Source organism: Nycticebus coucang, chromosome 21 (genome assembly GCF_027406575.1).
Source record: "Nycticebus coucang isolate mNycCou1 chromosome 21, mNycCou1.pri, whole genome shotgun sequence".
In the NCBI taxonomy this organism is placed as follows: domain Eukaryota; kingdom Metazoa; phylum Chordata; class Mammalia; order Primates; family Lorisidae; genus Nycticebus; species Nycticebus coucang.
The window spans coordinates 14,600,245-14,627,111 of record NC_069800.1 but is presented as its reverse complement, the minus strand read 5'-3'; the positions used below and the strand labels follow the sequence as shown (position 1 = coordinate 14,627,111).

General features: G+C 42.6%; 1 protein-coding gene across 1 annotated transcript in view; it reads left to right on the top strand.

Moving 5' to 3' along the window:
* CFAP61 (cilia and flagella associated protein 61) overlaps positions 1-26,867 on the top strand; it is a 367,994-nt gene that overhangs the window by 145,172 nt on the left and 195,955 nt on the right. Inside the window, exons 14-16 of the mRNA XM_053574251.1 lie at positions 16,183-16,309; positions 21,908-21,985; positions 26,436-26,642. Of these exons, the coding sequence (XP_053430226.1) occupies positions 16,183-16,309; positions 21,908-21,985; positions 26,436-26,642 (412 nt within the window). The remainder of the gene's footprint in view (positions 1-16,182; positions 16,310-21,907; positions 21,986-26,435; positions 26,643-26,867) is intronic.

The following is a 26,867-nucleotide window of genomic DNA, read 5'->3' as shown; positions in this document are numbered from 1 at the left end:
TGATATAGGCTAGTCTCATTGGAGTTAGATGATATCTCAAAGTAGTTTTGATTTGCATTTCTCTGATGATTAAAGATGATGAGCATTTTTTCATATGTCTGAAGGCCGTGCGCCTGTCTTCTTCAGAGAAGTTTCTCTTCAAATCCCTTGCCCAGCCTGCGATGGGATCCCTTGTTTTTTTCTTGCTGATGCGTTTGAGTTCTCTGTGGATTCTGGTTATTAAACCTTTGTCAGAGTTATACCCTGCAAATATCTTCTCCCATTCTGAGGGCTGTCTGCTTGCTCTGCTTACTGTGTTCTTGGCTGTGCAGAAGCTTTTTAGTTTGATCAAGTCCCAGTAGTGTATTTTTGTAGCTGTTTCAATTGCCCGGGGGGTTCTCCTCATGAAATACTCACCCAGACCAATTTCTTCAAGGGTTTTCCCTGCATTCTCCTCTAGTATTTTTATAGTTTCATGTCTTAAGTTTAAATCTTTAATCCAATGAGAGTCTATCTTAGTTAATGGTGAAAGGTGTGGGTCCAATTTCAGTCTTCTGCAGGTTGCCAGCCAGTTCACCCAGCACCATTTGTTAAATAGGGAATCTTTTCCCCACTGAATGTTTTTAATTGGCTTGTCAAAAATCAAATAGCGGTAAGTAGCTGGATTCATCTCTTAGTTCTCTATTCTATTCCAGATATCTACTTCTCTGTTTTTGTGCCAATACCATGCTGTTTTGATCACTATCGATTTGTAGTAAAGTCTGAGGTCTGGTAGTGTGATTCCTCCTGTTTTGTTTTTATTTCTGAGTAATGTCTTGGCTATTCGAGGTTTTTTCTGATTCCATATAAAACGAAGTAATGTTTTTTCAAGATCTTTAAAATATGACAGTGGAGCTTTAATAGGGAGTGCGTTGAAATTATATATTGCTTTGGGTAGTATGGACATTTTGATAATGTTGATTCTTCCTAGCCATGAGCATGGTATGTTTTTCCATTTGTTAACATTTTCAGCTATTTCTTTTCTTAGAGTTTCATAGTTCTCTTTATAGAGATCTTTCACGTCTTTTGTTAGGTAAATTCCCAAATATTTCATCTTCTTTGGCACTACTGTGAATGGGATAGAGTCCTTAACTGCTTTTTCAATTTGACTGTTGTTGGTGTATATAAAGGCTACCGATTTATGAATGTTGATTTTGTAACCTGAGACGCTGCTGTATTCCTTGATCACTTCTAGGAGTTTTGTAGTAGAGTCCCTAGTGTTTTCCAGATACACAATCATATCATCTGCGAAGAGCGAGAGTTTGATCACTTCTGACCCTATATGGATACCCTTGATCGCCTTTTCTTCCCTAATTGCGGTGGCTAAAACTTCCATTACAATGTTGAAAAGCAATGGAGACAATGGGCAGCCTTGTCTGGTTCCTGATCTGAGTGGAAATGATTCCAATTTAACTCCATTCAATATGATATTGGCTGTGGGTTTGCTGTAGATAGCCTCTATCAGTTTAAGAAAAGTCCCTTCTAGACCAATTTTCTTGAGTGTTCTGATCATGAAGGGATGCTGGATATTATCAAAAGCTTTTTCTGCATCAATTGAGAGAATCATATGGTCTTTGTTTTTTAATTTGTTTATGTGCTGAATTACATTTATAGATTTACGTATATTGAACCAGCCTTGAGACTCTGGGATAAAACCAACTTGGTCATGATGTATAATTTGTTTGATGTGTTGTTGGATTCTGTTTGTTAGGATCTTGTTGAATATTTTTGTATCTATATTCATTAGTGATATTGGTCTATAATTTTCTTTTCTTGTTGGGTCTTTTCCTGGTTTGGGGATAAGGGTGATATTTGCTTCATAGAACGTGTTGGGTAGTCTTCCTTCTTTTTCTACCTTTTGGAACAGGTTGAGTAATATAGGTACTAATTCCTCTTTAAAGGTTTGGTAGAATTCTGACGTGAAACCATCTGGTCCAGGGCTTTTCTTTTTAGGGAGGTTTTGTATAGTTGATGCTATTTCTGAACTTGATATGGGTCTGTTCAATATTTCCACTTGATTCTGGTTAAGTCTTGGAAGGTGGCGTGCTTCCAAGTATCGGTCTATTTCCTTCAGATTTTCATATTTCTGAGAATAAAGTTTCTTGTAATATTCATTAAGGATTTTTTGGATTTCTGATGAGTCTGTGGTTATTTCGTCTTTGTTGTTTCTGATTGATGATATTAGAGATTTTACTCTTTTTTTCCTGATTAGGTTGGCCAGAGGTTTATCTATTTTATTGACCTTTTCAAAAAACCAGCTTTTTGATTTATTGATCTGTTGTATTATTCTTTTGTTTTCAATTTCATTTAATTCTGCTCTAATTTTGGTTATTTCTTTTCTTCTACTGGGTTTGGGGTTGGAATGTTCTTCCTTTTCCAGTTGCGTGAGATGTCCCATTAAGTTGTTAACTTCCTCTCTTTCCGTTCTCTTGAGGAAGGCTTGCAGTGCTATAAATTTCCCTCTTAGAACTGCCTTTGCAGTGTCCCAGAGGTTCTGATAGCTTGTGTCTTCATTGTCATTTTGTTCCAAAAAATTGGTGATTTCTTTCTTAATCTCATCTCTGACCCAGCTATCATTCAGCATAAGGTTATTTAACTTCCATGTTTTTGTATGGGTATGCAGATTCCTGTTGTTACTCAATTCAAGTTTTATTCCATGATGGTCCGAGAAGATGCATGGAATAATTTCTATTCCTTTAAATTTACTGAGGTTAGACTTGTGACCTAAAATGTGATCAATTTTGGAGTAAGTTCCGTGGGCTGATGAGAAGTATGTGTATTCAGTTTTGTTGGGATGAAATGTTCTGTAGATGTCTGCTAAATCTAAATATTGGATGGTTAGGTTTAAATCTAAGATTTCTTTGCTCAGCTTCTTTCTGGAGGATCGATCCAACACTGCCAAAGGAGTGTTGAAATCTCCAACGATTATGGAGCTGGAGGAAATCAAGTTACTCATGTCTGTTAGAGTTTCTCTTATAAATTGAGGTGCATTCTGGTTGGGTGCATAGATATTAATAATTGAGATCTCGTCATATTGAGTATTACCCTTAACAAATATGAAGTGACCATTCTTGTCCTTCCTTACTTTTGATGGTTTAAAGCCTACTCTATCTGCAAATAAAATTGCAACACCTGCTTTTTTCTGATTACCATTTGCCTGATATATGGATGACCATCCTTTCACCCTGAGTCTGTATTTGTCTTTTAAGTTGAGATGTGACTCTTTTATGCAACAAATATCTGGCTTGAGTTTTTGTATCCAGTCAGCTAACCTATGCCTCTTTAGAGGACAGTTTAAGCCATTCACATTGATGGAGAGTATTGATAAGTCTGGTGGAATTTTGGGTATCGAGTTTTTCAAAAGTCCAGTGGACATTTTTAATCCTTTCGCCAGTGTGGAAGTTGGAGTTTGATCCGAGGTTTCTGAGTGAGTTTACTTTTGTGGTATAGGATTGGGTTGGTCATTGTGGAGGATAGGTCTGAGAACATCCTGAAGAGCTGGTTTACTTATGGCAAATTTTTTCAACATATGAATGTCATTGAAGTATTTAATTTCTCCATCATAGATGAAACTCAGTTTAGCTGGATACAAGATCCTGGGTTGAAAGTTTTTTTGCTTTAGGAGATTAAAAGTTGATGACCAGCCTCTTCTTGCTTGAAAAGTTTCAGCAGAGAGATCTGCAGTTATTCTAATATTCTTACCTTTGTACGTTATAGTTTTCTTTCGCCGGGCTGCTTTGAGAATCTTCTCTTTCATGTTAACTTTAGTGAAGCTAATTATGATATGTCTGAGAGATGGCTTATTGGAGTTGAATCGTGCTGGGGTTCTGAAGCTGTCTGCTATCTGAATTTCAGATTCTCTAGGCATGTCTGGAAAATTTTCTTTCATAATTTCATGTAGAAGGGCCTCTGTGTCCTTGGCAGCCACTTCATCATTCTCCGAAATTCCTATAACCCTTATGTTGTTTTTTTTCGAATTATCTGAGAGCTCTCTGAGTGAGTGATCCGTTTTTGCTCTCCATTTCTCTTCCTCTTTGAGAGATTGGGAGCGTTCGAAGACTTTATCTTCAATGTCAGAAATCCTTTCTTCTGCTTGCTCCATTCTGTTACTGAGGGATTCTACTGTATTTTTCATATCTTTGAGTGCTGTAAGTTCTTGTTTCAGTGTGTCTAAGTCTTTGGTGGTTTTGTCTTTAAATTCGTTAAATTCTTGAGACAATTTTCGAATTTCTCCTCGAATTCCTAATTCCATTTTATTAATCTTGTCTGCAAACCAAATTCTGAATTCGACTTCTGACATCTCAGCCAGTTGTTTATGAATGGGATCTTCAATCACATCTGCCGTATCTTTTCTTGGGGGGGTTGATCTATTCTGGTTATTCATGTTACCAGAGTTTTTCCGCTGATTCCGCCCCATGGTTTACTCCCTTTGGTTTTTCCCCTGGGGTTTTATCGAGGGCCCGTACAGTGTTGTGGCCTGAGAAACTGGGGCCCTGTCTGGTGTGGTGGAGCAAAGTGGTTCTGTCTTGTTTTCAGCTGGTTTCTGTTTGATCCTATTGCAACTTCTACTCTGGCTTGAAGTCTCAGCTGTGTGGAAAAATCAGCAATTAAGTCACCCCGCCTGCCCACCTCTGGCCCCAGTTGGAAAAGGAGAATCAAACCTTCCTACAATCGCACACCCAGGGCACCGCCTGAAGAGTCCTCAGTCTATTAGCCCAGTTCAAAAGGTCCGAATCAACTGTCTCAATTGGCACTTGTCTCGGGTGGAAGGGTTCAAGAGGTCTCTGGGAACTGGATCACAGGGGCCTGGTGACTCCTCTGACACAGCTCACCCCAGTGCAGCGTGGAGTCAGGAGGAGTCACCCAGCAAACAGAGCAGTCTGGGAAGGTTGACGTCTCCTTCCCCACTTTGCCCCTCCGTCAGACCCAGTCACTGGTATCTCTGCAGATGGCTAACCCAGTTGCCTGCAGTGAACAGACACTCCAGGGGTTTGCACCTGCCTGAATCGCAAGGAAGTCTGCCAGGCCCCCGCAGACTGCCGCTATCTAGCAGGAGGAGATGGGGCCTGACATCTTTGAGTGTTTGATGCAGGTGATGGGAAGGAGGTGTTCACTCAGGCTTAGCCCCGTCCCTGATGCATGCTGCTAACAGAACAGAACAGAACAGAACAGACAACTTTGTGAGGTTCTGTCTCTGTTCCTGTCGTCGCCTACAGGAGACGGGCTGTTTTGAGTTCAAACGTCTTTGCTGCTGGAGAATTGCGTCTGAACACCTCTCTGGGTCGGCCCCGCCCTGGAGGCTTCCGGGTTTGTGAGCCGTGTCACCGGTGGCCTCCTCTGGTTGCCCAGGGAGACAGGGGGTGTGGCCTCAGAATATCCAGAAGTGAGCGTTCTGCCGTTAAAGAAAAAATGGCTGTTGATCTACCTCCAGGGAACTGCTGCTCTGGTGTGGGCACTCAGGCGACCCTTTTCTCCTCTGTCCCGCGCCCCAGAGTCAGCACTGAGCGGCCGCAGTTTGTGCTGGGTCCACACCCCTTAAGAGATCCCCCAAGAATCAGAACTCTTGGGGGATGTGCCCCCAGACCCCGATTGGGAGTGGGGCAGGGGGAAGCTAGAGTTTCATTCAGTTTCACGCAATACTACGGTCCGGGGAGGGCTCCTGCACTGCACCGCAGGGAAGTGCCGCCAAGGCTTGATTTCCCCTCAGCAGAGTGCCCTCTCCTCACTCACGTGTCCCAGAGTCAGCGCTGACCTGACGCAGCTCAGGTACTGTGCACTCCCCTGGAGAAATCACCCAAGGAGCCGAACTCCTGGGGGATAGGCCCTCAGACCCCGAGTGAGAGTAGGGGTTCTCAGCTCTCAGTGGGGAGGCCAGAGTCTGATTCAGTCTTGGGCCCCGTATGCCCGGGGAGTGTTGCTGCACTGCACCGCAGGGAAGTGCCGAGGCGTGACTCCCCCTCAGCCCGGTGCCCTCTCCTCACTTGCGCGCCTCAGAGTCAATGCTGACCAGTCGCAACTCGGGGACTGTCCACTCCCCTTGAGAAATCACCCAAGGATCCGAAGTCCTGGGGGACAGGCCTCCAGACCTCAGTGGGCGGGAGGGGAGCGCCGGGGATTCAGGGTTGCCGGCAAAGGATTCCCAAAGTTTTATTCAGCCCTATGTCCGGCAGGAGAACGCCACGGCACCCCAGTAGGGGAGGTAGGTCCAGTTTTTAGAAGGTCTCTCCCGTGGAGTGTAGTGGGAGGGCCTTTAATTTCTGCCCGCTTGTTCTATTGTGGGGCTCTAGAGCCGGTCTCATGGGGGAGAGGGACTCCCGTCCGCTTGGTGGTGGATTTTGTACCTTTTGTTTGCCTCCTTGTGATCACAACTTGCCTCAGCGGTGTTGATGTGCGTTCTTCAGCCTTCTCTCTTGGTGAGGCTCAAGTCCACCAGGATACTTACTAAATTCCTGTCCCTTAACTCTCCTTCTGGACGGGAGCCTTTGTTGAAAGCTGGCTTCAGTCCGCCATCTTGTCTCCCACCCTTCTCCATTTTCTTGAGGAAGGCTTGCAGTGCTATAAATTTCCTCTTAGGACTGCCTTTGCAGTATCCCAGAGGTTCTGGTAATTCATGTCTTGATTGTTGTTTTGTTCCAAAAATTTGGTGATTTCCTTCTTAATCTCATCTATAACCCATCTATCCTTCAGCATAAGGTTGTTTAGCTTCCATGTTTTCGTATGGGTATGCAGGTTCCTATTGTTATTGAGTTCAACCTTTATTCCATGATGGTCTGAGAAGATGCAAGGAATAATTTCTATTTTTTTAAATTTGCTGAGTTTAGATTTGTGGCCTAGGATGTGGTCGATTTTGGAGTATGTTCCGTGGGCTGATGATAAGAATGTGTATTCAGTTTTGTTAGGATGAAATGTTCTGTAGGTGTCTGTTATGTCCAGATGTTGAATACTTGAGTTTAAATCTAAAATTTCTTTGCTTAGCTTGTTTTTGGAGGATCTATCCAGCACTGCTAAAGGGGTGTTAAAATCTCCAACTACTGTGGGACTGGAGGAAATCGAGTTGCTCATGTCTGTTAGAGTTTCTCTTATAAATTGAGGTGCGCTGTGGTTAGGTGCATAAATATTAATAATTGAGATCTCATCATATTGAGTATTACCTTTAAGAAATATGAAGTGTCCATCCTTATCCTTATTTTGGTTGGTTTAAAGCCTAGTGCATCTGTGAACAGGATTGCAATGCCTGCTTTTTTCTGCTTTCCATTTACCTGGAATATAGATGACCATCCCTTCACCTTGAGTGTATATTTGTCTTTTAATGTAAGATGCAATTCTTGTATGCAGCAGATATCTGGCTTGAGTTTTTGTATTCAATCAGCCAACCTGTGTCTTTTTAGAGGACAGTTTAAACCATTCACTTTAATTGATAATATTGATAAACCTTTCGAGAGTCCGGTGGACATTTTTAATCCTTTTGTGACTGTGGAAGTTGGAATTTGATCAAAATTTTCTGGGTGGGTTTATTTTTGTGGTGAAGGATTATGCTGGTCTTTATGGAGGATAGGTCTGAGAATATCCTGGAGAGCTGGTTTAGTTATGGCAAATTTCTTCAACATGTGAATGTCATTGAAGTATTTAATTTCTCCGTCATAAGTGAAACTCAGTTTAGCTGGGTACAGGATCCTGGGTTGAAAGTTATTTTGTTTTAGGAGATTAAAAGTCGATGACCATCCTCTTCTAGCTTGAAAGGTTTCAGCAGAGAGATCTGCGGTTATTCTAATATTCTTCCCCTTGTAAGTAATGTTTTCTTTCATCTGGCAGCTTTCAGAATTTTCTCTTTCATGTTAACTTTAGTGAAATTGATTATGATATGTCTGGGGGATGTCTTATTTGGGTTGAGTCATGCTGGAGTTCTGAAACTGTCTGCTATCTGAATTTCAGAATCTCTTGGCGTGTCTGGAAAGTTCTCCTTCATAATCTCATGGAGAAGAGACTCTGTGCCTTGTGAAGCCACTTGGTTGCTTTCAGGGATCCCTATAAGACAAATATTGGTTTTCTTCGAATTATCCCAGAGCTCTCTGAGAGAGTGATCTGTTTTTGCCCTCCATTTCTCTTCCTCTTTGAGAGTTTGGGAGCATTCAAAAGCTTTGTCTTCAAGGTCAGAAATCCTTTCTTCTGCTTGCTCCATTCTGTTACTGAGGGATTCTACTGTGTTTCTCAGATCTTTGAGGGCTGCAACTTCTTTCTCAATGTGTCAAAATCTTGAGATTTTGGTCATTTGGTCTTTGAATTCGTTGAATTCTTGAGCTATCTTTTGGGTTACTGCTTGGAATTCTAATTTGATGTTATTTGCTATCCAGATTCTGAATTTGATTTCTGACATCTCAGCTATTGTGTTTGTGCATGGGATCTTGTGCTGTGTCTGCCCCATTGATCCTTTGGGGAGTTGATCTCTTCTGATTATTCATATTGCCAGAGTTTTTCTATTGATTTTGCCTCATGATTGTTTTTCACTGTTGCCTCTGGCCGTTCTCAGAGTTGGGGAGGTGTCTCTCCAAGATTAGACCCCAGCAGGATCACTCTATTGTTGCTGGATCTTTATAGGGAGTGACCATGTGTAGTTCCTCTGGGGCTGACCCAGCTAGGGATTTCTGGTTGTGGAAGCAGCTCTGGAGTGTGACACACCTGGATCCAGCAACAGGGCGGGAGGTGGTGCGCATGGTTCTGGGAGTGCCTTGCACTCAGTGACTTTGGCACAGAGTGCCCTTGGCCCCAGCAGTCTCTGGCCAGGAGTATGGCTCTGTGCAGAGGCAGAGAGGGCTCCAGAGGGCACGCGGCTACCAGAGTCCCTGGCCAAATGAGCAGACCAGTGTGGAGGCAGGGAGGACACAGGAGGGAGGACGCCGGGTTGTGCAGCTCCTGCAGTTCCTGGCCAGGGCATGCAGAGGTCTGGCGGGCACAGGTCGGGGGTTGGGGGTCGCAGCGCAGCTCTTGGAGGTCTGGGCGGCCCCAAGCCCAGGAGTTTGAGGTTGCTATGAGCTGTGACGCCACGGCACTCTACCCAGGGCAACAGCCCAAGGCTCCAGTGTGCCAAAACCAGTCTCACTCTGCCCCTAGGGGTTAAGGCTATAAGGCAGCTCAGTCCCCGCCTTTAGGCTGCTCAGTCACTAGGTCACTAGCTCCCGCCCAAACCTTGCTCTGGGACCCTGAGGGTGGAGCTTGCAGGGGCAGTTCTCTCACAATGGCTCCCTGCAGCCCAGCTCAGTGGCTCAGTCAGCCCTAGACAATGGACAATGCCCAAAGTTCTCCGCATTCCTGCTCAAGTTCTCCCCAAGGCAGTTCAACTGAGTGGCAAGTCCAAAAGCACCGAAACAGTTCACAGGTGAGGCCTTTCCAGTTTGCAGTCTCACTACTGCTTGTACTTACGGCTGCTGGCGGGAGTAGGTCGATCGAACACATGCAACCACTTGCCAGTTTTCCACTGTTTTTGTCCTCCTTTTGGGTCCAAAAGTCCCTTTCTGACTCCCTGTATCCTCAAAGGGATGATTATAGGCAGATCCCACCAGCCAGAGATGCCTGGAGTCTTATCTCCCCGGACTCACCATGCCCAGTTGCAGGGAAGCTGTTACTTGGCCGCCATCTTGCTTCACCTAGGCCAGATTTTATAAGAATATGCAGACTATTAATGGAAACAAGCCTCCCATGTACTCAATACTAATTTGAAGCCGGTAGATGAACAAATACAGGCAAACAAGAGGGGAAAACACAATTAAATTCAAGAACAGCAGAGGGGGAGGGGGGGGACTCAGAAGCTTCCACCTAACAGGTGCACTGTCGGGGGTGTATGGCATGCCCCTGGGAGAGGACTTTGCACTGTGGGGGTGTATGGCACACGCCTCCTGGAGAGGACTTTGCACTGTGGGGGCGTGTGTGTGGCATAGGCCTCCTGGGGAAGGACTCTACAGTGTGGGGGCATGTGTGTGGCACACACCTCCTGGGGAAGGACTCTGCAGTGTGGGGGCATGCATGTGGCACACGCCTCCTAGGGAAGGACTTTGCAGTGTGGGGTCGTGCGTGTGGCACAGGCCTCCTGGGGAAGGACTCTGCAGTGTGGGGGCGTGCATGTGGCACAGGCCTCCTGGGGAAGGACTCTGCAGTGTGGGGACGTGCGTGTGGCACACGCCTCCTGGAGAAGGACTCTGCACTGTGGGGGTGTGTATGGCACACGCCTCCTGGAGAAGGACTCTGCAGTGTGGGGGCATATGGCATGTGCCTCCTGCCGAAGGACTTTGCCTAACAGATATAACAATTCAGGCTCGGCACGTGTAGCACAGTGGTTACAGAGCCAGCCACATACACCAAGGCTGGCAGGCTTGAACCCAGCCCAGGCCAGTTAAGCAACAATGACAACTATAATCAAAAAATAGCTGGGTGTTGTGGAGGGTGCCTATAGTCCCAGCTACTTAGGAGGCTGAGGCAAGAGAACCGCTTAAGCCCAAGAGTGTGAGATTGATGTAAGCTGAAGCCACAGCACTCTACTGAGGGCGCCACAGTGAGACTGTGTCTCAAAAAAAATTAACCTAATCATGCGTACCCTTATATAAATCCCAAATCAAGACATTTTTATGCGTTTTTTCCTCTCTTACCCATCCCTAGTTCCTTGCCCTGCCTTACCATACAGCCCCACCATTAACTTGTTTTTCTAAAACTAGATTTTTAAATTGCAGCATTTGGATGAACAGTGAGAATACTTTCAGTTGGAAATGAAAGAAAACCCAGTTCACAGTGGGCTCTGCCGTGGGGCGTTTACTGGCTCCTGTGAGTGAGAGGCCTCAAGGTCTGTGTGCCCAGGCCTTGGTTTCTGTCCTTAATTCTGCTCTCCCCTGTGTCAGCTCCATCCTGAAACTGGCTTCTATCATGATGGCAAAAACGGCTGCTGGGTTCCAGGGAGGGCTGTAGGGGAGAGTGCTGGCCGGCGGTGTGCTTTCTTCCCCAGAGCGCCCCGGCAAACCTCCACCATGCACCCGATAAAACACCAAGCTTCCACCGTGTGCAGGTGCCTGCAGCATTCCAGGTGCTGGGAAAACAGAAGTGCTGCACAGCCCTGACCCTTATGGGGAGAAAGACAAACAGAGAAGAGCCCAGACACAGGGTGTAGGTGAGGAGGGCAGCAGGGGAAGGGTGCGGGGTGCCGTTTCCCCACAGCGTACAGCTAAGGTGGGAGGAGCCGTGTGGGCGCAGCGAGGCACAGCTGTGACACCTGCTCTTCTCATGCCGTAGTTTAAAAAATATATGCTGTTCTTCCATTTTTTGTTTCACTTCTCTTGACATTTGGCATGAATTGCTTCTGCTCTTAAGTTTGGTTACTTTAAATTTCATGACCTCGTGCTCTGGTCTCCTACCTCATTTCATTCTTCTTCCCTTGGGAAATTATCCTTGTGTCTGTCATGTGTCCTCTGGCCGTGCTGGTGAGCAGGGGGACTGATAACTCACGTGTTGTTAGTGACGGCTGCCTTCTCTGTCAACAAACTCCGCGCTCAGCTTCCTGCTCATTTTGTTTATTGACTATGATTCTTTGAGATGAGAAAGTTTCCTGATAACTTTCACTTTACACGTGGACAAATTAAATGCTTTCTTTTTCAGACTTTTACTTGCTATGGCAACCTCTGGGATGACTCCAGTCTTATTATGGGAGGCGTAAGTGGCATATGTGACTCTTTTTCCATTTTCCCTGCTGGCCGGCCCTGAACCTTCCCTCAGCTTCTCCTTCCTCTGGCTCGTTCATTGGTGGAGAATATGTTTAGGTGACTGGCCACTTGCTCCATCTTGCCACCCTTTCACATTATGCTTTTTTGAAATTTGACATTTTTTATTTGGGGGAAATATGTTCCAAACTTATACAGTCAACTAATGCTCATTATACTAGGAATTATTTTCTATAAATAAATATTTACTACTGAGTTAGATCATACAACCGTCAACTTCGCTCAGTAAATAAAAATGCCCTGAGGTTGTTGGTCCTTAAATGCTTCCTCCTCTCAGTGTTTTCATTATTTGCTTTTCTGTGGGTGGCTCACTCCTGCCTGGTCACCACTTTTCCTATTAAGTCACCACTGTACCTATTTTAGGCCTGTGTCATTGTGGAGAGTGTTTTAGTATTATCAGTCCTCAGCTCCTTCTGCTTTTAATCAGCTTCCTTGAATAGAACCCAGTAGAAACTTCATTTTTTATTTTGTGATTTTCTTGTTTGTTTGTTTTTGTTTAAACTGAAATATTGATGACTGTCAAGTAGTTTTATGATTCTATTACATAGATCACTCCTTGGGAATTCAGAAAGATTCAGATCACTTTCTCTCTTTTCAGAATTTTATTTTTGTTTTACTGGAATCAAAAAAATGCCCTGTTTTCTGTAAAGTTGAGTGACTATGCAAACACATAAATTTGTAAGTGTCTAAATAGCTCAGTTTGGGATTGAAAAGTGTTAAATCTTTTTCCTTCTACTTTTATATATGATTTTCAACTTTGTTATACATGCAATCTGATTAAATACTATAAATTCTGACCTTTAAGGTCAGAGTCAGCAAAAAAATGGGAGAAGGAGAAACCCTTTCATTGTGGAGCAATTGAAGAGGCTATGAAACTTTAAAGACCCAGGAAGGGGTCAGTGGGTCGCCTTTCCTGGACAGGTGACATTTCCTGAGGTCTCGCAGCTTTGGGCAGTCAGGTACCTCAGAGAGAGAGAAAGTGTAAGAGAGAAGTGACTTGGGGAAGGGTGAGGAAAAGAGACTCCTTGGGAGACCTTGCTTTTTCTGTGGATAGATAAAACCACAGCTAACCTCCCTCACTGATTCAAGGCGGCTTTAACATCATGCCACACCCTCAAGACAAGACAGCTAAAACATGATGGTTACTAGAATATACTTTTGCTTCCAAGAAGTTTGGGCAAGGTGACAGGCAGAATAGTCAGAGGGAGGTGGGAGTGTTCCCCGTCCTGGTTATACGCCTGGGACTAGAAGAAGGGGGCTACCATAAAGGCTACAGCCACAGAAGGGAGAATAGAAGCTTCTACATGGGACTTGAGGAGAGATGAAAGGAGGGCCACATGGAGCCACTTCCAGTGAGCTGCTAAGTCTGGCATATCAGTATTGCAGTGGACTTTGTTTTGTGGGGCATTTATTTAGCAGATTGAAAGTTCATTCTGCACCTGGCCTTGGTTTCGTTTTCTAGACCCTCAGAGGTTAATCTTCATCATTTATCCGAGAACACATCAAGAATAAAGATATCTGCTTTATAATTTAATGATGTATTCTCCCTCTGCTTTTGTGCACTTATAGATGACATTATATGTATTTTAAGGTCAATTTCACTTTAATTAAGAATTGTGTATTGATATAGTTTGAATATTTGTCCCTTCCAAATCTCAGGTTGAGATTTGATCTCCAGTGGTGGAGGTGGGGCCTTTTTCTGTCTCATCGGGGATTTGCAGATATCTGCAAAATATCACCTGTTGCTTATGCTCATCAATGCAGAAAAATTATGGTAATTATCAGACCACTGCTGAAGCAATGAGCTCATATATTGTGATCTTACGTATCTTATTTTATGCACTTAAAAACATTATTCTAAGAGAAGCCCTAGAAATAAAAGAGGTCAAAAACACCTCCATTCCTGGGATTTGAGTAGGAAAGTCTTGGGATCTGATTTACCCATTTTAAAAACATCACTTGGCAGCTTGGGGGAGGATGGACTGTTGGGGGCAAAGGTGGAAATGTGAAGACACAGTAGGATGAGTTCTAACAACACTGGGGAGAGGTGGTGCGCGGTCAGCATTGGAGGGTTTGAGAAGTGGGTGGATTCTTAGATGCATTTTGAGGGGGAACCAGCCTGATGTTGGGCTGAAAGAGGCATTTAAGAAAGCCAAGAGGAGGCCAAGGGTGGGCCTGAACTACTAGAAGGATGGAGTTGCTGTTAATTAAAATGGGAAAGACAGCCGGGTGGAGGGCTCTGGAGCGTGAGCGTTGAGATGACTGTTGGCCAGCCAGGTCTTTTTCATCTGGAGGATGCAGTGTCCTTTAGATTAAGCCTACCCAAGTCTTCTACAGTATTTTAAGTCTTTTGTCTGATACCAGTTTCTGATTAACAGTGTATTAAACTCTACCTACCTTCTCCTAACCCTGTCAATTTTCACTACAGTATCCTGAGACTGTGCTGTTAGACACATAGGGTTTGACATAGCTGTATTGTCCTCGTGAATTTTTACTTTAGTTATTGAATGATGACCTTTTTCTCAGAATGATTTTCGCCTTAGGTCTCGTTCACCTGATATTTATGTAGCAATACCAGCTTAATTTTTTGGCCCTTAGTTCCCATTCCCTTCTCCTTTTTGTTTTCCTTTCAGCTTTCTGTGATGTTACATATTTTTTTCACAGCAGCTTTATTGACATGTAATTCACATACCATACAGTTCACCCACTTTAGGTGAAGGATTCTGTGGGTTTTAAGTATATTTACAATGCTGTGCAGCCGTCACCTCTGTCTGGTACTGAAACATTTGGCCGTCACTCCCACTCTCATCTCACCCCAGCCCTGTCAACCAATAATCTACTTTCTGTCTTTATAAATTTGCCTATTCTGGACATTTCATATAAATGGAATTATACGCTATGCGACCTTCTGTATATGGCTTCCTTCACTGAGCACAGTGTTTTTAACGTTCATCCACGTTGTAGCTTGTGTTGGTATTCCATTCCCTTTATGACTGAATAATGTTCCACCTCATGCATATAGCACGTTTTCTTTATCCATCCACCAGCTGATGGACATTTGGGTTGTTTGGATCTTTGGGGGCTATTATGAGTAAGGCTGTTAGGAACATTCATGCACAAGGTTTTGTACAGACGTATGTTTTTAATTCTCATGAGTAATTTCCTAGTACATTTGTGGTCTTGTTTTTTACATTTACATCTTTAATTCATTTGAACCAGATTTTGGTGTAAAGTGGTCAAGTTCTTGTCTTTTATTTAAGAGTTGCTCATAAGTATTAAGGTGATATTAATTGACCCTCTTTTTACCTTATCAACATTGGGAGGGATCACATTGTCCTACTGAGTAATAAGACCCTAGTGACTAGACAGAATTCAGTGTAAGACCAGCTGCATACCACGCAGGACATGCTACAAATTGCAAGTGCAATTACAAGCGTAAGGTTCTGGAAGTTGGGCACACCTCCACTCCAACCGTGACAAACAGGCTTCCAATGTCTGCACGGGATGCACCTGGCTGAGGGTGGGGGGTAGGAGGTCCACACTGAGTGCCAGCTGGACACATCACAGCACACCTGCCCAGGGTAGGAACTGTTCTCTACAGGTCACGCACCAACTCCCACCCTCTCTGTGCCTTGTCTAGGAGCTTGTCTACGTGTGAAGGGGGATGGCTGAAGGTGGGCTTCCCCAGAATGCAGCCCAGTTTTCACCCTTGGCAGAAGGAGGTAGTGGTTGTGAGGCAGGGATGAGAAGGTGCTTTGGGGCCTAAGTCCCAGCTGCAAGGAGCAGGTGAGAGAGAACCATCAAGGAGACACAGTGGCAGGTAGGACCATGCGTGAACAGAGGCTCAAAGCCCCCGACATATTCCATTAGCTCACTCAGCTTCACCTAAAAACACAAAATCAAAGATAAAATTATTAAGAATTTTAAGGCAGTAACCTCAGGTCATTAAATTCCAAGAGGGACGCCCTTCAAAGCATGCAGTGCTTTGCTGTTCCTGGGTCCCACACTCATGGAGACAGCCTGGGTGCAGTGTGATTTCTTAACTTCCCAGCATACTTTAAAAATCTGGGGGAGTCTTTGGGGGCTCTAGGTATAAAATAAAAATGAAAATAAAGCACCATGCTGAGCATTTCTAATTAAATGCAGTTTAAGTGCAACTTTGTGTTGTCTTTGGTTAATGGCATTACCACTGATTTTTATCTTTGCACATTTGTGTCTGTGTTTCCAGGTTTTATGCAATGAAATGAGTTGCTTTTATAATAAAATTATTCAAACCCCAATGTTCTATATAAATATATATCTTACTGAATATTTTCTATATAAGTATGATATATTATAATTTTGTCTCAGGGGGTCACATATTTAGTACTTTCATCTTAAAAAAATATTTCTCTCCTTACTTACCCAGGTCCATTAATATCAGATTAGCCACTCTGTTGGATACTCCTGGTGTGGAGAATCTCGTCAGCACCCTCCTGCTGAATAAAAGCATACTGGAGGATTTGACCCAATATAACAAGGCTCGCAGAGACCCTGTAAGTACCAATGTGTCATAATATGGGACCACTGTGACCCACATGGATTCAGCCCTGAAGTTTCTGGACCTCAGTTGGGAACCTGTGGTGGGGACTGGTAGAGGTGGGTTCGGAAGACGGGAACAAGAAGAGAGACCATGGAAACCGGGGTTTAAGGAAATGCGGCTGTTTTCCTGACTGGTGGACCCTAAGAGGACTGATAAGATCCCCCAAATCCTTATCATGAAGGTGGGAAATTTGGACTTTGATCCAGATAAATGCCACAAAATGAGATAGAGCTTGGTGCTTGGTCTTCAGAGCTGGCAGATACAGTATGAAAGTAGCTTAGGAATCGTGGGTACTGGTGCTCACCCAGCAGCACTGGGCATTAGATTCAGGGCCCAGGACCCCATCTCTGCCTATTGGATGATGAGTCCCCTTGTTGAGCTGGATGAATCCTCAGGGATTGGATGGGCAGGGAAAGATCCCATGTGATGAATGTTGTGTTCTAGTTTTCTAGCATGGCAGCGTGTGTGCGCACGATGGGCAAAGGCCAGGACTGCGGTGGCCTCACATTAACACCGCTAGTTTAAAGGCCATGCCATGTAACTAGACATGAAATGATGCATATAGGGATAGAGACAAATAGTTGCTTTTTTGATACATTTTATTTAGAGATAAATTTATTGAAGTATAACCAGTACACAGTTTGATAGATTCCACAGTTTGAATATATGGTGTAACCAGCACCTGTTCCAAGAAACAGACTAACCCCAGCCTGCCAGAGGTCCCCCCGATGCTTCTGTTGGGGCACTTGACCACCATTTGTTGCTCATTAGAAGCCTTCATCAAGAAAACAGAAAGGGAGAAAGTCAACAACCTAATGGGTCATCTCAAGTAACTGGAAAAGGAAGAACAATCCAACCCCAAACCCAGCAGAAGAAAAGAACCAGAATTAGAGCAAAATTAAATGAAATTGAAAATAAAAAAAGAATCATTCAGAAGATGATCCAAATTTGGAATTTGATCCAGCTAAATGTCACAAAATGAGATAGAGCTTGGTGCTTGGTCTTCGGAGCTGGCAGATACAATATGAAAGTAGCTTAGGAATTGTGGGTACTGGTGCTCACCCAGCAGCAGTGGGCATCAGATTCAGGGCCCAGGACCCCATCTCTGCCTATTGGATAATGAGTCCCCTTGTTGAGCTGGATGAATCCTCAGGGATTGGATGGGCAGGGAAAGATCCCATGTGATTAATGCTGTGTTCTAGTTTAAATGAAATGAAATTGAAAAAAAAAATCATTTGGAAGATCAACTAAACAAAAAGTTGGTTCTTTGAAAAGATTAATAAAATTGATAAGCCTTTGACTAGCCTAACCAGAAACAGAAAAGTAAAATCTCTAATAATCAATCCAGAAACGGTAAAGGAGAAATAACAACAGATACCACAGAAAACTCAAAAAATCCTCAATGATTACTACAAAAAACCTCTATTCTCAGAAATATGAAAATCTGGAGGAAATGGACCAATACCTAGAAGCACACCACCTTTCTAGACTCAACCAGAAAGAATTAGAAAGTTTGAGTAGACCTATATCAAGCACTGAAATAGCATCAATTATACAAAATCTCCCCAAAAAGAAAAGTTTGGGACCTGATGGCTTCACATCAGAATTCTACCAAACCTTCAAAGAGGAACTAGTGTCTATGTTACATAACCTTTTTCAAAACATAGAAAAGGAAGGAATCCTACCCAATACATTCTACAGAGTAAATATAACCCTGATCCTCAAACCAGGAAAGGACCCAAGAAAGAAAGAAAACTATATACCAATATCATTAATGAACATCAATGCAAAAATATTCAATAAGATCCTAGCAAACACAATTCAACGACACATCAAAAACACCATGATCAAGTTGGTTTTATCCCAGGGTTACAAGGTTGGTTCAACATATGTAAATCTATCAATATAATACACCACATAAATAAAATAAAAATCAAAGACCATGTGATTCTATCAATTGATACAGATACCATATTGAAAGGAGTAAAATTGAAAGGATTTCTACTCAGATCTGGAACTAGACAGGGTTGCCCATTGTCTCCACTGCTCTTCAATATAGTAATAGAAGTCCTAGCCATCGCAGCCAGGCAAGAGAAGGCTATCAAAGGTATCCAGATGGGGACTGAGGAGGTCAAACTCTCACTGTTTGTGAATGACATGATCTTATACCTGGACACCCCCAGGGACTCAACTACAAAGCTCTTAGAAGTGATCAAGGAATATAGCAGGGTCTCAGGTTACAAAATCAATACTTACAAATTATATATTTAGTCAAGGATTCTATTCCCTTTACAGTAGTGCCAAAGAAGAAATACCTGGGAATTTATCCAACAAAGGATGTGAAAGATCTCTATAATGAGAATAATGAAACCCTGGGAAAAGAAATAGCAGAAGATGTTAACAATGGAAAAACAACCATGCTCATGGCTGGGAAGAATCAACATTGTTAAAATTTTCATATTACCCAAAGCAATCTACAGATTTAATACAATCCCTATCAAAGCACCAATGTCATACTTTAAAGAACTGGAAAAAATAGTACTTCATTTTATATGGAATTAGAAAAAATCTTGAGTAGTTAATACATTACTGAGAGATAAAAACAAATCAGGAGGCATCATATTACCAGACTTCAGGTTATACTACAAATCTATAGTGATCAAAACAACATGGTACTTGCACAAAAATAGAGATTAATGATATATGGAATAGAATAATCTAGAGATGAACCCAGCCACATATCATCATTTGATTTTTTTTTTTTTTTTTTGAGACACAGTCTTATTTTCTTGCCCTGGGTAGAGTGCTATAGCATCATAGCTCACAGCTACCTCAAACTCTTTGGCTCAAGAGACCCTCTGGCCTCCCAGTATCCCAAGTATCTTGGACTACAGGCACCCACCACATGGCTATTTTTTAAAGATGGGGGTCTCACCCTTGCTCAGGCTGGTCTTGAACTTTTGAGCTCAAGTGATCCACCTGCCATGGCCTCCCAGAGTGCTGAGATTACAGGTGTGACCCACCACACCCAGCAATCATTTGATCTTTGACAAGCCTGACAAAAACATACGTTGGAAAAGATTCCTGTTTAACAAATAGTGCTGGGAGAACTGGCTAGTGATTGCAGAAGACTGAAACTGGACCCTCACCTTTCACCACTAACAAAAATTAATTCTCACTGGATAAAAGATTTAAATTTCAGACACGAAACTATAAAAATACTAGAAGGGAGTGCAGGGAAAATGCTTGAAGATATTGACCTAAGGTGGACACCCCCCCTGCCAATTGAGCAACACCAAAAAATATTATTGGGATCTGATCAAGCTAAAAAGCTTCAGCACAGCTAAGGGCACTGTAAATAAAGCACACAGCCAGCCTTCAGAATGGGAGAAGGTTTTTGCAGATTATGATTCTGACAAAGGTCTGATAACTAGAATCTACAGAGGACTCAAATTAATCAGTAAGAAAAGAACAAACAACCCCATTTCTTTGTGGGCAAGAGACTTGAACAGAAGCTTCTCTGAAGATGACAGGAAAATCACCAACAAACATGAAAAAATGCTCATCATCTTTAATCATCAGAGAAATGCAAATCAAAACCACTTTGACATATCACCGAACTCCAGTAAGATTAGCCCACATCACAAAATCCCAAAACTACAAATGTTGGCGTGGACGTGGAGAGAAGGGAACACTTAAACACTGCTGGTGGGATTGCAAACTAATACAATATTTTTAGAAAGCAGTATGGAGAATTCTCAAGGAACTAAAAGTTGACCTACTGTTTGATCCTGCAATTACATTACTTGGTATCTACCCACATGAACAAAAATCATTTTACAAAAAAGACATTTGCACCAGAAAGTTTATTACAGCCCAATTCATAATTGCCAAGTCATGGAAGCCCAAATGCCCATTAGCCTGTGAATGGATTAACAAATTGTGGTATGTACAATTTGTACACCATGGAATACTATGCAGCCATTAAAAAGGTGGAGACTTCACATCTTTTATGCTTACCTGGATGGAGCTGGAACATATTCTTCTTAGTAAAGTATCTCAATAATGGGAAAAAAAGTATCCAATGTACTCAATACTGTTATGAAACCAGTATATAACCACTTAAATATTCATACAAATGATAAAACACAAATATAGTCCAGAAGGAAGGAGGGAAGGGGAGGGAGAGGGTAGGGGAGCGGGGTAGGGCTAGTGGAGAGAGGGTATTTGGTGGGATCTCACCTAATGTGCACAATGAGAGTGTACATTTCAAAACTAAGAGTAAATTATAAATGTCTTACCAAAAAAATAAGTAAGTAAAGTGATGGTTATGTTAATCAGTTTGATTTAAGCATTCCACATTGTATATCAAATCATTACATTATACCCTATAAATGTGTACAGTTATGATTTAATAAAAATTAAATTAAAACATTAATTAATTAATTAATGAAAAATAAAGAAAATGTGCCTCTTGTGAGCCACTATTTTCGAGATAAACAATGCATGATGTTACAGAAGCATGTATAGGTAAAAGATTCATTGAAAGGGCACAGCAAATTGGTGAATTTTAACACTGTGGAGAGGGACATATAAAATTCATTGATACGGTTTTCAGATTTTACATTGCAACCAATCTTTAAAACACTACGACTCTTTGAGATTGGCGGCACATCAAAGAAGAAGATCCATGATCATCTGAAAGGATTATTTAAATACTTCTCCTTTTTCCAACTATATATTTTTGTGAAGTCAGATTTTTTTCGTATACTCATATTTCAACTGAAACAACATATTGTAAGAGATTAAATACAAAGCAGATAGGATGAGAATCCAGCTGTCTTCTATTAAGCCAGACACTAAAGAGATTTGCAAAAATATAAAACAATGTCACTCTTTAAATATTTTTGTGTAGGAAAATGTAAGTTTTTTTTTTTCTTTTTTTGCAGTTTTTGGCCAGGGCCGGGCTTGAACCCGCCACCTCCGGCATATGGGGCCATCGCCCTACTCCTTTGAGCCACAGGCACTGCCCTGAAAAATGTAACTATTTTTAATTAAAAATACGTTATACTAACATGCAATGTGTTGTTATTTTTAATTAATGAATTTGGAATTCTGTTTTAAATTTATTAGTTAAACAAAAATGAATAAACAAATGTAAAATTTTTCTAACACATAAAATATTGATAGATATTGCACACAGCGCATCATAAAATTGGAGCACCACCGATTTAGAGCTAAGGAAAGCAAATTCTGAGTAAAAGGGACGTGAGGTTTGGATCATAGATCCATCCTTACTAGCCGGAGAACTTGGCAAATTACTCAACTGCTTCCTTATTTTCTCATACATGAAGTAGATATACAGTGATAATAATACTTACCTCCTGGATCTTCTAGACACAGGGAAGGATTAATACCTGACCCAAAGTAAGTGTTGGTAGATATTTTCTTTGATTGTCACGTGATCATGACTAAAACCCATTGTTGACCGTTTACAGCAATATTGATAACAATGTTTGAAGGGTCTTAAAATATATGCTTATCTTTTCAGGATGGAACACCCCTGCAGGCATTTGTAGCCGAAGTTGCAGAACAGATAGTTGGCATTGCAGTGATCAGAAATGAAATGGTAAATTGTGGAACAAGCACGGTTTCCTGGACTGGGCCTTATTATGTCACGGGAGCAGCATGTGATGCCACTTTTGTTTTTACTTATTTAACAGAAACACCTCCTTTTTCTGAAGGATATCTTCGTCATTTGCCACATCCCTTGGAAGCCTTTCAGTTTTACTTTTTTTTTTTTATTTTTAAACTGTTAGGCTCCGTGGATTTATTTGTTGATAACTATCACATTAGTACTATATTACCATCTCTGGTAGGGAGTCTCACTCATCTTCTTTTTCTAAATTTTTAAAATTTTTCTTGGGTGTTTCCTCTTCCAGATAAATCTTATAATACTTAGTAGGAATTTATTTGCACCTATGTGGATTTTGTAGAACAAGTTATCGAGGCTTCCATTCTAGCACACGGCCTCCTGGGCTATTGCTGCTGTGGTTTAACTCTTCGGTTTCTTTAGGACAATTGCTTACTTCTTTCACACACGTTTTCGTGCCATGTTTTGTGCTGAGGGTTTTTTTGTCTGCCCTGCAGTTCCACTTTCCACCCTCCTCCTCCCTGTTAGGTCCTAGGGAGCCTGAGCAGATGGCAGGAGGGGAGACAGTGAGCTGGGTTGCCTCTCCTGGGCTCATCTCCACTGAGTCCCCTGTCCTGTCTGAAGTGGCCTCTTCTCCGTGACGCTGTCCCCTTGGACTCCTCTGACTAGCCTCTTGCAGTTGTAGCTGCACTCTCCCACTAATGTCCTCACCCCTGCTCCAGCCTTGTAAGCATTCCTCTTGTTAAACCCACCTCCAGTTATCCTAATTTGAGCATGCCATCTGCTTCCTGCTGAGATCCTGACCCAGTACAGTCTCAGAAATTTATCATCTGTTTCTACGTGTTTTGTGATTTTTCCTGGTATTGTAAATAGTTATTTTTTTCCTCATGCTTTCCAGATGTTCATTTTTGTACGTGGAGGAAACCACCAGTTTCTGTGTTCCGGTCTTGTATCCCTTTTCTGAAGTGTCTTTGTAGCTCTGAGAGCTTTTCACTTGATTCTCTTTTTTTGGTACAGTATCACTTGTACCATCTTATTTTGGTCAGAGCAGGTAGAGCGCAGGCTCAGACTCCGCCTCTCAGTAGGAGTGTGCCAGGCTCACTCTGCAGAGGAGGATGTGGGAAGGGAGATGCCATCCTGGTGGCCGTCCTGGGAGTCTATAGGGGGACAGAAAGTGCTGCACCTTCCTTTGTAATATTTGTGCCTTTTATCTTTCTCCAGTTTTATTGTATGACTAGAACAACATTGAATAGAACCGTTAATAACGGCTACTTTTGTAGTGTTCTTGATTCTAATGGGGGTAATTCTGTGTTTTTCCCTTTAGCACACTGTTTGTAGTAGGTTTCTGGGGAATCTCCTTCATCAAATTGACAAAGGTTCCTTCTATTTCAAGTGTACTAAAAGTTTTTTATTATGGATAAGTGTTGAAATTTATCAAGTATGTTTTGGGCATTTATTAAGATGTTCACATGGTTTTATTACTTTTATATACTATGTATGATCTTTCTTTGATTTTTTTTCTCTGTTTTTGATATACTGTGAGTTATTCTTTTAGAGAGCGTGGTGGGCAGTAAAGTCCCCGAGTCCGTTCGTATTCAGGAAGTTTTCCGTCTGTCTTCGTACTGCACACTTGTTGGCTGTGTACAGAATTAGAACTGTGTCTCATCGGAATGTTGTTCATACTCTCAGTGTCTTCTGGTATCCAGTGTCACTGATAAAAAATAATCAGATAGTAAGTTAATTCTCGGTCCTTTGTGAATAAATGTGTTTGTTTGCTCTCTTTCTTAAGAATTCATTTTTTCAATCCCTGGAATTCTGGAAGTTTACTAAGTATCTTATGCTCCCTTTGATGGTTTTTCTTCTTTGATGTCATTAATTATTTCTTACCCTCTGTTTTCTCTGTTCTCTCCTTAAATTCCTTTTCAGATGGATGTGGATTGGCTCTTTTGAACTGATTCTTCAGTGGCCCTGAACACACCTGTAGTGCGTCTTATTTGCCATCTGAGACCGTCTCTATCTTGTCTTCTGAATCCCTAACTCAGTTCTGTTTTCCGGGTCTTCTATTGGAAGTGTTCTTTCCAAGTTCATATATTGAACTTCCAAGTCTCCTCTGTTCTCTGAGTGTTCCTTTTTGTCAGCGTGTTTGTTATGTTATAGGCAAGATGCTTTTTGTATCTCAGAGGACACCGTGTAGAATTTTTTAAAAACTCCCTCCTGTTTCCTGAATAATAGATGTTTCCTCTGTGATAGCTTGTATATTTCTTCATTCTGGTCTTTCTTATTTGTGAGTTTTCCTCAAAAGTCTGTCCATGTGATGAATGAAAGATTGAATTATCGGTACGGACAGCTGGTATGGGCATCCTTGACAGTTGTGCGTGCGTCTCTGTCGCTGGCAGGGCCGTGTGCCCCTCTGTCTACTTGGGAGGGGCAGCCGTCGTCTGGCCTGCTCTCGTGTGCTTGAACACAACGACTTGGGTCGTCAGATGACCCAAGGCAGGAAGATTTAAGCGAGGGATAGAGTTTCTTTCCAAGGAAAATTTTCCTCCAAGGTAAAACTACCTTACTCCCCCACCCATTACACAGGCATTCTTAAAAAGAAAAAAAAAAATGGTTTTTTTTTTGTTGTTGTTATTTTAAGGGACTAGGATGGGAGGAAAATTAGATGCACATGGCCCATCTGCTGTTTTGAGCTAATAATCTCAGTTGGCTCTTTGCTTTTTGTTTTTCAATGATTTTTCAGTACTAAACTTATCACTCATTTTATTTTATAATGAAGGATGCCTCCTCGGTAATTAAAGAAAAGTCTTATAATATAAAGGCTGTTACAGGGTCAGTCCAGATTGAAAGGTTGCCAGAACGGCCCTGAGGCACCACCCCTGGCCAGGTTACTGGGATTGATTCCTCTGTGCTTTGTAGCAGAAGCTGGGAAAAACAAGGAACCTGGAGGGGCTTGGCCACAGACTCCACAGTGTTCATGAATTTGCTAAGTGCCAGCCTGGCTCATCACAGAACACATCAAGGTCCTTGCATCCTCCAATTTCTTTTCTCAGAAGTGTGCTTTTCAAGCAATTTTATTGTGGAAAACAAGAAGAAACATAATCGGTGTTTTTCAGCCTGCACACGATTTGATTTTTTCCTGCATTTTAGATGTGTTAACTGCTCCTGTCATCAGAGAGAGTCACACTCACCTTGGATTGTTTGTGCTGCTGGGAAGCCGAGCAGGACGGGCTGAACCAGAGCACAGTTCACAGGGATGAGTCCCGGGTTCCCAGAGCAGAGCAGGGACAAAAGCAGCGGACCAGGACTGGGCCTGCAGAAACAAGAGCAAGTGCCCATATTTCCTTTTACACACACACACACACACACACACACACACACACACACACACACACACACACACTCATCAGTCCATGAAGTTCCCTCCCACTGCATAAAAACATCGTACATCAGAAGAGCAGAAAGTTTAAGGGGTGCATGTAGATGAGGCCAACCTCACAGTTTGACTGTAGGCCAACCGGGCACGTGTGGTAAAGTGTACGACTTGGGATGGCACATTTCCACATTAACAGGTGAATAGTAACAAATCCAGAGAACGCCACTGGGTCCATTTGCTCGACTCCTAAATTTTACAGTTGCTGGCCAGCTTGTGCTCAGCTTGCCTGGCAGTGGTCCATCAGTGGGAGAGACCCAGGGCTCCAAGCCGTGCGCATGTAAAGAACAAATTGCACAGCTTGCAGCCATCCTCAAACATGCTCCATCAGAACAAGTAATTTTTATTTTATTTATTTTTTTTTTTGTAGAGACACAGTCTCACTGTACCGCCCTCGGGTAGAGTGCCGTGGCGTCACATGGCTCACAGCAACCTCTAACTCTTGGGCTTAAGCGATTCTCTTGCCTCAGCCTCCCAAGCAGCTGGGACTACAGGTGCCCGCCACAACGCCTGGCTATTTTTTTGTTGCAGTTTGGCCGGGGCTGGGTTTGAACCCGCCACCCTCGGCATATTGGGCTGGTGCCCTACTCACTGAGCCATAGGCGCCCCCCAGAACAAGTAATTTTTAGGAAAAATAATGTTTACTTAAAAAAAATTATAAGACCTCATCTCTACAAAAAAATTTAAAGAATTAGCCAGGCACGGTGGTACAGGTAGTCCCAGCCCCTCAGAAGGCTGAGGCAGGAGGGAGGACAGCTTGAGACGGAGAGTTCAAAGTTCCAGTGAGTGAGCTCTGGTCACAGCACTGAGCTCCAGCCTGTGACAGGGCAAGGTCCTGTCTCAAAAAAATTTACAATGACAGTGACATGGTGGATACTGGGAGGGAAGCACACTTATTACTGAAGTACCTAAGGTAATTTTTAAAGACATTTATCGCCAAATTCTTGTGTTTTGTTCAGAGTGCTTGTTGAAATCATCCTTCCCTGCCTCCTCTAGGACATCGAGTACATACGAGCCCATTACAACATTGACGATTTTATCTACTTCAGTCATCACCAGCGCGAAGAACACGGGCACTTGTACCACTTTGCCCTCAACCCTGTTTTCCGGCACTACACCAAGTTTTTTCTGAGGGAGATCCTTCGTTTAGGCTACAAGTCCTGTCTTTACTACCCTGTTTACCCCAGATGCAGGGACGGCAAGGTGAGAGAACGATGTTTTCTGCTTTCCCAGCAGCTCGGCTGGGCCACAGCTGCGTCCTGCTCTTCCCTCTCTTGATGGGTATTGATGACGTGGGTCTGAATTTCCAAGGGCCATCTTGAGTTTGGCCCTTTTCTGATACTACAGAAGTCCAGAAGGCTTTGAATTTCTGAAACAGTAACAACCAATAGAATTAGTAGAATAATTTGTTGGCTTTTCCATACTGAA